At 37.6% G+C, this 12,537-nt stretch overlaps 1 protein-coding gene across 3 annotated transcripts in view; it reads right to left on the minus strand.

Moving 5' to 3' along the window:
- Nucleotides 1-12,537, minus strand: part of CDKAL1 (CDKAL1 threonylcarbamoyladenosine tRNA methylthiotransferase) — a 951,890-nt gene that overhangs the window by 295,783 nt on the left and 643,570 nt on the right. For all 3 annotated transcript variants that reach the window (XM_089682258.1, XM_089682259.1, XM_089682260.1), the window contains exon 12: nucleotides 9,153-9,333. In XM_089682258.1, the coding sequence (XP_089538384.1) occupies nucleotides 9,153-9,333 (181 nt within the window). The remainder of the gene's footprint in view (nucleotides 1-9,152; nucleotides 9,334-12,537) is intronic.

Genomic DNA, 12,537 nt, shown 5'->3' on the forward strand with positions numbered 1-12,537 from the left:
CTTTATCTCATAAGTTGACAACCACTACTCCAAATATTGCATACTGAGCCCCTACTCAGCCAGCACCTGGCATTCCAGAGTCTGGCCACAGGCCTAGAGGCTGGTGGCCTTTTTCTGGTACTTCAAGACATGGTTCAGAATTATACATACCAATTGGCAGTTAAGTCAATCCAAGCTCTGTTAAAAACTAGTTTTGAAGCTTCACCTAACATTATAACAGGGTTCTAAGTAAAGTGATCATGTTTTCATAGGCTGCCTTGACATTAATTTCCATTAACGCAATATAGTTTAAGGAATGAAAAAAATATAGAATTATAGAAAAGTGACAGCAGAAACAAAAGCCAAGTGGTCTATTGAGTTTGCCCTTAGCTTTGTTTTTTATTTTTATATGTTTTTGTATTTTACATTTTTTTTGTTAATGTTCTTGTGAGTATAAACCTGTTTATCCCAAGGAAAGGAAGTAAAAAAACAAACAAAACTCAAAGGGCAGACTTGATGGACCACTTAGTCTTTTCCCTTTTCTATGTTTCTTTGCTTTTTCATTCCTTAAACTGTGTTGCGTTTATGGAAAATAAAGTCAAGGTAGTCTATGAAAACATGATCACTTTACTTAGAACCCCTTATAATGTTAGGTGAAGCTTCTTTTTTTCTAAAATGTTATTCCTATCTTTACACAAAAATTTCAGAAAATTGCCTCTCATATATTTTCAGTAATAACTTTTTACAGGTAAAGCGTCACTCTCCCCTGATAAGCATTGCAGTGATGATTGCTTCCCTGACAAGGTCCACCCAGGCAACAGGACATCCCATATCCCACAAAACATAATAGACCACAAGAAGGAATCAGCTTAATTAAGATGATCTTTAGGGGGTGGGGTAAAAAACAGCATAAATGTAGGCCAATAATAATAGGACACACATTTATACAGGAAGACTGCTGAGACAATGTGATTTGCATTCTGTTTTGGCTTCAACTTCAAGAAATGCCTCTAGAGGATTCAGACTTATGTAACGGCGCTGTGCCACGATTTTGTAACATTGCATTATTCTGTATGTTGTAATGTGAAACCTCTGGTAATGTGGAATTGTTAACTAATATCCAAAAATATTTTGCGTATGTTTAAATGTTTAAGCATAAAAAAGGTGCATTATAGGCATTGTAGCAAATCCATTTCATTCACTTTTTAACCATGTACCCTTAAAGCAGTAATAAATCCTAAAACAAAAATGTAATATATTGCAGCTTACAAAATCCTTAAATGCGGTGGCTGCATTTGTTTTGTTTTTTTCTAGCTTATTCTTCTTTTTCACTACTGATACAGCCACTAAGATACATCCCATCCCAGGGTGTCTGCTTTGTGGGTGGAGGAGCAACAGACACTTTTGGACAGCAGCACTGTCAATCTATGGAGAGGGGTAGTGTTAGACCAGCAGATTTAGATGGACTTGACTAACAAATTAAAGCCAAACAAAAACTCCAGATATCACTTTTTAAGCAGTTACAACTGTTTTTCTTTTGAGATAAAGGTTTTACACGAATTAATAAAATCTAATCACTCCGTCAGTGTTAAAATGGTTTGTCACTACCCACTAACTGTCCCTTTTGCCGGACAGTTTGGTTTGTTAAAGGAAGTTGAAAAATAACAGACTTACTGGCCATATCAACAGATGAAAATAAAAATGAGAAAAAAAAAGAAAACAAATGCAGCCACAACATCTAAAAATTTGTAAGCTGCTATATATTACATTTTTGTCTGGGAGTTTAATACTTCTTAAAAATCACATTTATATTTCAGCTACACTTTGTGTGTGTTGCAGAGTGCAATGTGTTGCTACTTTGCATTTTGAGGCGTGCACAGTGGTGCTGCAGACCTTTCTGCACAACGTCCTATGTATATGCATATACAAGCTACATTTTGACATACATCATTTCCAAGCTTTTGTGTGTGTGTGTGTGTGTGTATATATATATATATATATATATATATATATATATATATATATATATAAATAAAAACATAGATGACCTCACCATTGACAGCTGTGGCAATTTGAAGGTTCATGATCACACACTCCACTCCTAATTTGCATTTTTTAATTCCTCCACAGATGCATAATTGTTAAGTCATACAGACAGGTTTAATGTTGATAAATGTAAAGTTATGCACTTGGGGGCTAAAAACATGCATGCATCATACATACTAAGAGTAGAACAGCTGGGGGTGGAAATGGTGGCGAAGGAGCTGGGTGTTCTGCTAGATGAGAAAGAGAAAGAGAGAGAGATGCATTATTTTGCCCATACACAAATTATTAGCAAGACCTCATCTGGAATATGTATTTCAGTTTTGGGCACCAGTTCACAAAAAGGATATTGGAGAACTGCAGAAAGTGCAAAGGGCAACCAAACTGATAAGATGCTTTGGAGGAGCTCAACTACTGTATAAGGAAAGATTAGCTAAACTGAATAAATTCTCTCGAGAAGAGGAGATTAAGGGGGATGTGATCAACATGTATGGTTTTAAAAAAAGAGCTGGATGCATTCCTAAATGCACAAAATATATCTGGATACTAGTTTTTAGAGGTAACAATGCCAGAGGTAGTTGATCCAGGGAATATCTGATTGCCACCTGAGGAATCAGTAAGGAACTCTCCCACTGGAGTGAACTGGATCATGCTTTATTGGGTTTTTTTTTTGCCCTACTCAGGATCAACTATGGATATAGGATAGTGTATATGGAGGTTTTGGATTTGTTTTTTTTTTTTATTGACTGAACTAGGACTAGTGTCCAATTTCAACCTATTTATCTATCCAAAAAATAGATAGGATTGTTTTTCCAAAATTTCTCTTCGGTAAAAGTTATGCTAAACGATATACTTATTTCCCAAAAATATTTCCATACAAATCCACTACTTAGTGGCCCCTATAACTAATTTTCATTAAATTGTTTTTCTGCCTCCTGGTAATGTCATCTGTGAGCTCTCAAACCTCCCTTTTTCCATTTCACTTCCATTTGTTTGGAATGGGCAGTGCAAACGTGACAGATCTTGGCAGGAAGCAAGAGAGGGTAGCTACATTCCTACATACAGTAGTACCATGGAGAATGAACATAACCACCCTCTAACAGGAACTCAGATCACAGCAGCAAGAGCTAAGGAGATTCAGAGGAGACTGAAAGCAATAGAAGGTACTTCTAAAAGTTAATACATACGAATAGATTTTTTTTTAGTGTCCCTTTAAGTTAAGTTACTAACTTAAATTTAAATATGGATGAGGTATGACACCTGAGAATTGAATTTAAAATTTTGAATACTCCAAGACTCTTTTTGCTTGACAACATCGAGCAAGGCTAGATCTACAAACATCAATTAACAAATGAGTGGAACATATTTTAGGTATAGTATTCCCATGTACAGGCATTGATTTTAACCATACTGCAGAAATATGCAGACTTCTCCATCATGAAGTTAATGAAAAGATTAAGAACAGCCTCACACCTTTGTTGGTTCAAGGATAGAAAGAACCACAAAGGAAAAAAAAAATAACCAGAGGGATTATGCTTTCTCTGTTTGTAAACCAGACGGTGTTATCTCATAAAATCCAGAGAAAAAATAGGGGAAGGGGGTATATTATATGAGCATATTAAAGTTTAAAGCAGTGTACATTGTTTTAATATGTAAATATTAACTGGATGCACTGTTTGTTTATTACATATTTCCTTGCGTGTAGCATCATATTACCAGCTAGACACTTTATCTGTAACAAGACAATCCACAAGCAACTCTGCTGTTCTGCCCTCAGAGACATAGAATTGTCTGATGCAAATAAAGAAAAATGCTGTTGTCTGTACATTCCAGCTACTGTGAGGACTGCTATTAGTTGTTATCTTGAGGGGGACATGAATATAAAATGAACTATTAAGCATGCAGTAGACCTGCTTCAAGAAAAGGATAATAAAAAAAAAAAAATCTGCAAGAATTAGACTGCGAATGACAGATAAAAGAGACTGATGGATCTGACATTTGGTTTATTGAAAAGAATGAAATTAATACAAGTTTTTTTTGTTTTACCTTTTTTCCTGGTTTACTATATGCCCTAGAACACAGAGACTGCGCACACTTTGAAGGATCTAATCCTCCAAAGCAGTTAATTATACTGAAGAGAACAAAGTGGAAAAATGCAGTTATAGCATGAAGGAAGTTCACTAGGTTATCATTCAGACATTTCTCATTTGACAGCTTTTATATAAAAGAAACCTAAACCTATATTGTGTATTGTTCAATTTGATTTGTGTTGGCTGCAGATGTAACAAATATACTTGCAGTAAACTAGTAGAAATGATTGTTGCAGAAAGCTGCAGGAGACAGATGTCATTCTGTAAGAGATCTAGAGGGTTTAAAAATTTGGAACATTTGTCTGTTTCTTACAGACTGGGCTTAGATTAAAAAACCTATATGGGAGAAGAGGAGATCGCCTGACAAATACCGAACAGCGAATGTGCATGCTGTATGAAGATGGAAAATCCTGATTATGTAAGAAGGATTAGATTATTCTCATGTCTGGGGAGTGGTGGTAGATCGTGGATTGAAGAATCTGGAGGAGTTAGCCAGTGGTTTTTAGTAAAGCATAGATTTTCCACCAAAAGAGAAAATAGAGGGAGGTAGGAGAGGCCTTATAGTGTTGTAGATTATTTCATAAACAAGAATGCAGTGCTTCCACAATAAAAGGAAAAACGGCCAAAATGGACAACTGTTGAGGCTTCGGTCACCCAGGAGGAACACGCGACCCTCCTAGTGCACAGATTAAGAAAACCTGCCTCCACGCAGGGTCATTGTGGTCAATCTCTATGCCTTGGGTATTCCCATCTGGATGCTCTTTGGGGATTCTCTGGTGGGTGAATGAAATAGTAGAAAGAGCAAAAAGGGCCCTTAGATAGTTTAGTTGGCAGATGCGCCTGATGTGGTTGTTCAAAGGATAGGCACAAGTCGTCTGCTTTAGTAAAACATCCAATTACTTTATTCCACATTGACTGTGGCTGTAAGTTGCCACTTCCTCAGTTCAAGGTGATAAAATTGGTGTCTAATATTAGCTGGCAGTGAGATGTAGCTACACTTGATCCACCTAGATGACATCACTGCCACAAACTCTACATTCCACCTAGTGGCCAAAAAACAAAAAAGAATATTTCCCAAGTGGATCTTACTACCTAAGTGGCAATTTAAAGCCAAGGCACACGTTTTATTTGGTGAAAAAGTAATTAGATGTTTTACTACAGCAGACGACTCGTGCCAATCATTTGAACAACCCCATCAGGCACCTCTGCCAATCGAACTACCTAAGGGCCCTTTTTGTGCTGACTCTTTCTACCACTAGATTATTCTCATGCATGGCCAACACTAAACACATGGAAGATACAACCAGTTCTTTGGTCTATATGTAGAATATTTTTTTTTTTTTTTTTAAACACACCATTGAAATTCAACTGCATACTCTCTAGAGAGTCTTTTATATCTAGACTTCAAAAAAGTGCATACAAATGCTTTCATCACAGATTTACAAGTATACCTGTTGAAGTCTATGGGGGCCTGAAAGCATGTACTCTTTTGAACATAGGGCATAAAGCTACTGAGCACACATAGGTATACATGAGTATATATTAACAGGTGCTAATCATATCCAACCTTTTAGCAGGAAAAATTAAAAGCAAAAGCTTATAAATGATTGAAGGTTTAAATGAGTAATGCCAAACTCAGAAGTTAGGAACAGTTAAGGCCCCTTTTCCAGGTCTGGTGGCTACAATTACTGGACTCTCAGCAGTGGAATAGGGTAGGTTTCCTCTGTGACAGAAATAAGTCTCAGGAGTTGGGTGATGGCAGGCTTCAACAGTAAATAGCAATGTTGACACAAGTAGGGTTTTGGCAGGTTCTGTCAGGTTCTATTTATTGAGAGCCAATTTAAGTGGTAGTCATTCAATGTGATTATTTCAAACATGGAAAATGTGTGACTTTAGAAATATTTCCACATTTCTGAACATAGTATACAATGCTCAACCCTGGGACCGTACTACAGCTTAAACTGAATTAGGAACTGTTCTCTGTGGTTCCTGACCCTGATAAGTCAATAATAATTACCTAAGGGGAAATCTGTTTGTTTGTTACTGAAACCATCTTTCCTGCTACCTGAAGCACTCTCTCTCTCCCTGGAATAGGTCATATTGACTAAAAAATATATATAGCATATTAAATATCATCTTCGGCTCCAATTTGTGAAAGAGAGACCATAAATAGGTAGATAGCTTACTCAGAACAATATGACGACTACCTGTCCACCAATGACTTGCACATTGCTGGGATCCATCTACATCATCAGATGGTCAAAGCTATATTCCTTTCTCTCAATTAAAAATTTAAATTGTCATTTTCTAAACCAGTGTTTTGTGAAGTGGTGTTGAGGCCATTACACTGTTTTGAAGAAGCATTGGAACTAATAGTTTGTTAGTCAAGGGATGGGTTTGTAAGGTATGTGGCCTAAACATCTGAAAATAACTCTGTCCTCTATACAGAGGGATGTAAATGACTTCATGGGGGGAAGTGCAGTGTGCTGAGGTGATCCAGAAAAACACGTTGGGCAAAGGTTTTTGTTTTCTATTCCTAGGGACTACACAGAATATGTTCTGTGATCATTAGCTAAGTGTTTATGCATAAATATGGATTTTTGGGCCAGAAGTCACTCCTGTTTCATTAGCATTTCTGACAGCATCGATCAAATAAAGTGAGATATTCTCACCCATACCCATAATAATGAAGGCATGTTGGCAAGACTGGACCTCAAATGCAGAGATCCCTTGAGCATGCATTCACACTTGCAAATGCACCCTGCATGTGGTTTTATGTTGGAGAACCTCAGCAGGGGTACCCAATTGTGTATTTAGGTTTTATGTTGCCCTAGGTAAAACAAAAGTTGGCCACCCCCCAGAGGAAGCTTGACTCTGACCAACACACCCCTCGAGGAGAGAGACAGACATTGACCAACAACACCCCCTGTCCCCCCATCTAACAGAGCTTTCCACTACGATCGCCCCCCTCCCCCGGCGAGAGAAAGATACTCACTTTCACAGCTCCAGACATCCCCGGGAATGAGAGTTGGGCTCTACATACACTGTAAAGCAGTCCGCAGTCTCTCGTAGTTTCCACCTGGTCTCCATGCCACGTGTGTCCCTTCTTCCAAGGGACAGCGCTGCCCCCCCCCCCCCTGAAAAATGCCGCCCTAGGCAAATGCCTTGTTTGCCTTGTGGAAAATACACCCTTGGAGGTACCTGAGATTAGCTGCGAGAGGCAGCCCCATTGAAAGCAAATAGCATGAGTGATTACTTGCAGGTGGGTGCAATTAGCTGCAAGAGCCAAAAGCCTCCCAATGCTTTCAATGGGGCTGCCTCTCACAGCTTAAAGTGGCAGCCTTCACTTGGGTTCTCGTATATATTCACAGGAAGAGTGCGAATGAATCCTGACTACATTTTTAAGGTGAAGTGAAAAGCAAGGTCAACCTGCAGAACAAAACTAATACATGTCAGGCATTATTGCATCTATCAGCTTCTAAGAACATATGTATTGGAATGCCTCCTGCACTACCGTGTTTTGGTTCCAGTGTGCAGAAGATCAGAACACATTTTGGGAGCATACACATGCAGCCAAAGAAAAATTTGAGAGTGTCTCTTTACTTAAAAGTTTTATCTTGTCAAAGAAAAATATCTCACTCTTCACAATCACTTCTTATTCATGTCATCAGTTTTCAGCAGCACCTATATTTGTGAGAAACTATGTTCAAGATAAAGCACAGAAAGGGCAACATTAGCACCAAAATATTCGATGAGCACCTGGAGAATTAATTGAGAATTGCTACTACATATATCGCACCAGATATTGATGGGTCAGTTTATCAAAAACACTGTAAAATATTATTTTGGATTATTATTGGCTTTTATACTACCCACTTTTACTTTTATGATAAAAAATATTACAAAAAAGATGAAGGTTTATTACTCCGATAGGTACATTGACATTGTCAGTGATCGTTAACTTGTGATCTGCCCGACTTTTTCTGCTAATCAGTTATCCTTATTGTTAGTGTATTTCATCTGTGGCCCAAGCCCATTCCTCAGCTTCCAATGTGGTCCAGATAAAGTCAAAAGGCTGGACACCCCTGGTCTAGGCAATGCTGTGGTGGCATTCACATCATTGACACTCCAAAGTACATTAAAAATATATGTGCAGTGCAAAGCACGTCAGTACAACACATGGAAAGGAATTTACTAAAACTGGATCAGCCAGAATATGAAGCAGCTGGGCATGGCAACCAATCAACTTCTAACTTAAATTTTTTAAAACTTAACTGAACGCATCTGAAGCTAGAAGCTGATTAGTTACTGTGCGCAGCTGCTCCAGATTCGGTTTGCCCTGGTTGCAGTAGATTCCCCCCACAGTGTCCTGTGCATTACGCTGGTATAAAATGTAGTATGCTTCAATTTGATATGTTCTGCTGTGTTTTAAATACATATGCATTGCCATACTTTTATTGTAGGAGTAAAAACTTTTTTTTACTGTTGAATCATGTAATGTTTTGGAAGAATTTACTGGTCCTGGTCTCAACACTGACTCAGATGATCTGAAACGACAGATACACAGCTTTGAGCCTGTAGGGACAGGAATTTCAAGACACAGGAAGGGCCCTGCCATTATTCTGGAAGAATTCCAGGCAAACGTAAGATGTTTTAGGTACAGTTTAGGCACAATTCACATTAATAAATGTTCCGTAAAAAAATCTTACCTATTTAAGTTCAGGTTCACTTCCAAAAGAAAAAAATATCTTTGACACTAGTCTTGTGTTAAGGCCCACATTTGTTTTTGAGCTATGCCAGTTCTTAATCTGGTGCACACAAGTGACGTATACTAGAACATTAGAATTTCAGTATTAGTATAGTATTACTTAGATTTGTATTTTAGTCAGAAATGTATCTTAAAACTAATCAGTATCCTATGGGTATGGGTAGGGCACATCTTATAACGCCACAGCTGTCAAAAAGCACCTTCTTGAAATCAACTATTCAAGAAATGCTTTAAAAGCTACAAAACTTTAAAATGGGATAAGATAGGCTTACCACATGAGCTGGAACCTGCACCATTTTCGCAGCTGGGGTCCCTGGGCGTGGGTAAAACTGATTAATGAAGAGGCTAGGGAATCGGTATTCTTCAACTAGCTTTAACGTCTCCTTAAAATCTTCATCCTTCTCTCCAGGAAAGCCACAGATGATGTCCGTAGCAATTGTAATTCCGGGCACTCTACAAAACAGATGGAAAAAAAACATGTTAAACTGTAGTCTAGAGATTTCACATTCTACAACAAATTTCCCAGAGGCCTAAGATTATCATTACATTAACCACCTCACTACCAGGAAGGAGAAAAAAAAACACTTTCTTTACACTTCACTTCAAGAACATTCAATATAACACCTGACACGGCATTGATTTTAATGTATGAAAACACTGCAAAGTTTTATACAAGTATAGAATGAAATGGAGAAGTGATATATTCAAGTTTAGGCAGCAGACAGTGAATTTGTATACAGGTTTTACCATACACTAACATGCATTGCATTAAGACTGACCATTTAAATAACTGGGCTGACAACGCAGCAAAACATCCTTACGAAAACAGACATGAGCCATTTTTTGGCAATGTAGTGTACCATAGCACATGGCAGTGTGTTACTGTGCATTGTAGTGCCTTGTAATGCATATGGGTTGAAGCTGTATCACCTTGATTCAAAATTAATGGCACCACAACACGTACCACAACACAAGTTAATGTGCAGTGTGTTAACATGCAAGTTCCTGCAACACACCATAAAGGCATGAATAGGTCCTACAAGCATGTCTCTCAAACCTTTTAAGCAAAGGGCTATTTACGGTGTCAAATTGTTCCGGGGCTGGACTATGGCCAGGGGCAGTGAAAAAAATGTATTGGTGTCAAAAGTATAAAGAATGTCTCAGCATTAGTGGAAGTAAAAACAAACAAAAAAAATTATTTAGTCTAAAGCTCACCATACAAGTTACAATCTGACTATACAATTTGTGTGCAATCTCTTTAGATTCACCAAAACTATGTAGTATGAAGACCTACTAATCAACTTGTATCCAGTTAGGCAGGCCTGTTGACTTCGTATTTGTTGATACAGCTAAAGATGATGGACTAGTCGGATTAATCGTGTGCGGTGAGCTTAAGGGTTAGTTTGAATTACATATATGAATAATGCCTGGCATAGGCACATGCATGCCCCAAGAGTTAACTATATATCATCAGATCATAATGTAGTTAGGTTCACAATATATTCTCATTGGTACTTAGTCAGGGCCCAGAGCAGGCACTCTGTACAGGAAATGCAGGTGCTGTCTGCAGCCAGTAATGATTTTATATCTTTGCTTTTTCATGTGTGCTTCTAATTAACAGTGCTGTCATGTCTTACATTTAATGGCGCCAAAAGATGAATTGCTGCTTTAATCTGAGGTTTCAATTTTTTTTCTCCTGTGTGCAATGGTTTGTGTTAAAGGGACTCTTTTTTAACATTTTACATGATCTCTTTACAGCTGTAATGATTCCACCATATTAAACTAAATGAAAAATGCCAAAGAAGCTTGCCCTGAATATATCAGACGGATCAAATGTAATCCGTCCAATAATGTGATATACAATGCCAAGAAAAAGCATTTCATAAGAAGTTTTGATATAACTCAACAGTAATATGGAAGCAATCAAGCAGCCTTGGAAGAGGCAAAGGGCAATCAGGTATAAGCCATTTGTTAAAAGGGTAGCAGTGAAATATTGTAATTACACAAAGCAATCAGCAGTGTTAGTGACATTTGTTAGTGGCTGCATCTTCCAGCTTGATTGTTGCCCCTTTTCATTATAAACATTTTAGACAACAAAAGGTCTTGATCTTACATGCTAACACAGATGGCAGAATCCGAGCAATGCCCAGTGGTTGTAGAATGATCAATTTCTTTACAAAACAGATGGAGTTGAAGTTTAGTTTATCACAAAGTATATCATTTCAGAAACTGAAGGTCAGAAAATGAGTGGAAAAAGTTAACTGGTTACTAAGGGCAACAAACGGTTTAAGTTTTTATACATAAGACTTGACGTCTTAGCACAACTAGAATTTGCCGATTTATAGCAGCAATCCTCATTGATTTTAGAATGAAATGTTCTTTTTGATCTTTTTATCAAGATCAATCAATATGCTGTAGTGCCATTTCTTCATGCAGTATATTACTTGAAGCCTTTCAGTTTGAATTTCCTTTGTTAAAATAAACTGTTCATAGAGTGCTCATAAAGAGAAACAAATGGTATTTTATTTTGATTAGTTTTGAATGTTTATAAGTTGATGTGTTACTATGTTAAAAAAATATAATTATATTTTAAAAATAAGCATTTACCAAAGAAAAACTCCAACTTGATTCTATTTTAAACCATAAACTTGGAATTTTTAAATAAGAAAGCCCAGCCCAAGAATTGCACTTGTTAACATTCTTTCTAGCTGTAAATGTGCATGCAAATTGAGTTTTAACATATGTGGTTTCTATTAACTTGACACTATCTCTTCTTTTGTATTACAAGAAAATGTAGATGATCATATTGTGTTTGCCTGCACTAATATTACTTTAGTGATTTTTTTTTTTTAACTGAAAACATAGGTTTTAGAAACAGTTGCCTAAATACTGTGTGACATAAAAGGTTATGATCTTGCTATGCTAGATGTAATCAGCAAAGGGGATAAAAGTGTTATTAAATACATTTTTCTATTTTTGAATATAGTAGGCAATAGTAAAATCCAGTCTAATTTTTTTTTCTGCTGTCTTTGTCCTTGCTGGGGAGCTTCATCCATTTGTCTTGATGACTAAAAAATTTTAGTTGTCACTAAACAAGAACAGAGTGGAAATAGAAAGTCTCCCAATGTGGACACTTGGTCCAGTGACAAGATTCCCCTGGACTGGTCATCAAGGGTCTCCTTCTTATGGTGCTACGGTCTCTGTCCCTAAGGGCCAGGAAGTATTTTCTTCCACTTTGCTGGACAGGGGTCGTGACAGATGCCAGACAGTGGGGCTGGGGAGAAGTCCTAGGCTTGAAGTCAGTACCATCTCATTTATGCTTTTCATCCTCTCAGGCCGATTCTTCATCTGCTGCACAGGATGGAGGCCGAAAGACTTCCAGTGATTCTAATGGTTCCCAACTGGTCTCGTTGTCTGTGGTATGCTGCCATGGTAGTTGACTCTATGGGAGGACCTCCTGTTCCAGGGACTGGTTTTTAGTGTTTACACACAGGGGTTAATTTACTAAAATTGGAGAATGCAAAATTTGGTGCAGCTATGCATGGTAGCCAATCAGCTTCTAACTAAAGCCTGCTCAAGTAAGCTTTGACTAAATAAAAACTAGAAGGCGGTTGGTTTCTTTGCAGGGCTCCACTAGATTTTGCACTCTCCAGTTTT

This window comes from Staurois parvus, unplaced genomic scaffold, assembly GCF_062004578.1.
Source record: "Staurois parvus isolate SC_StPar_1 unplaced genomic scaffold, SC_StPar_1.0 ptg000287l, whole genome shotgun sequence".
NCBI lineage: Eukaryota > Metazoa > Chordata > Amphibia > Anura > Ranidae > Staurois > Staurois parvus.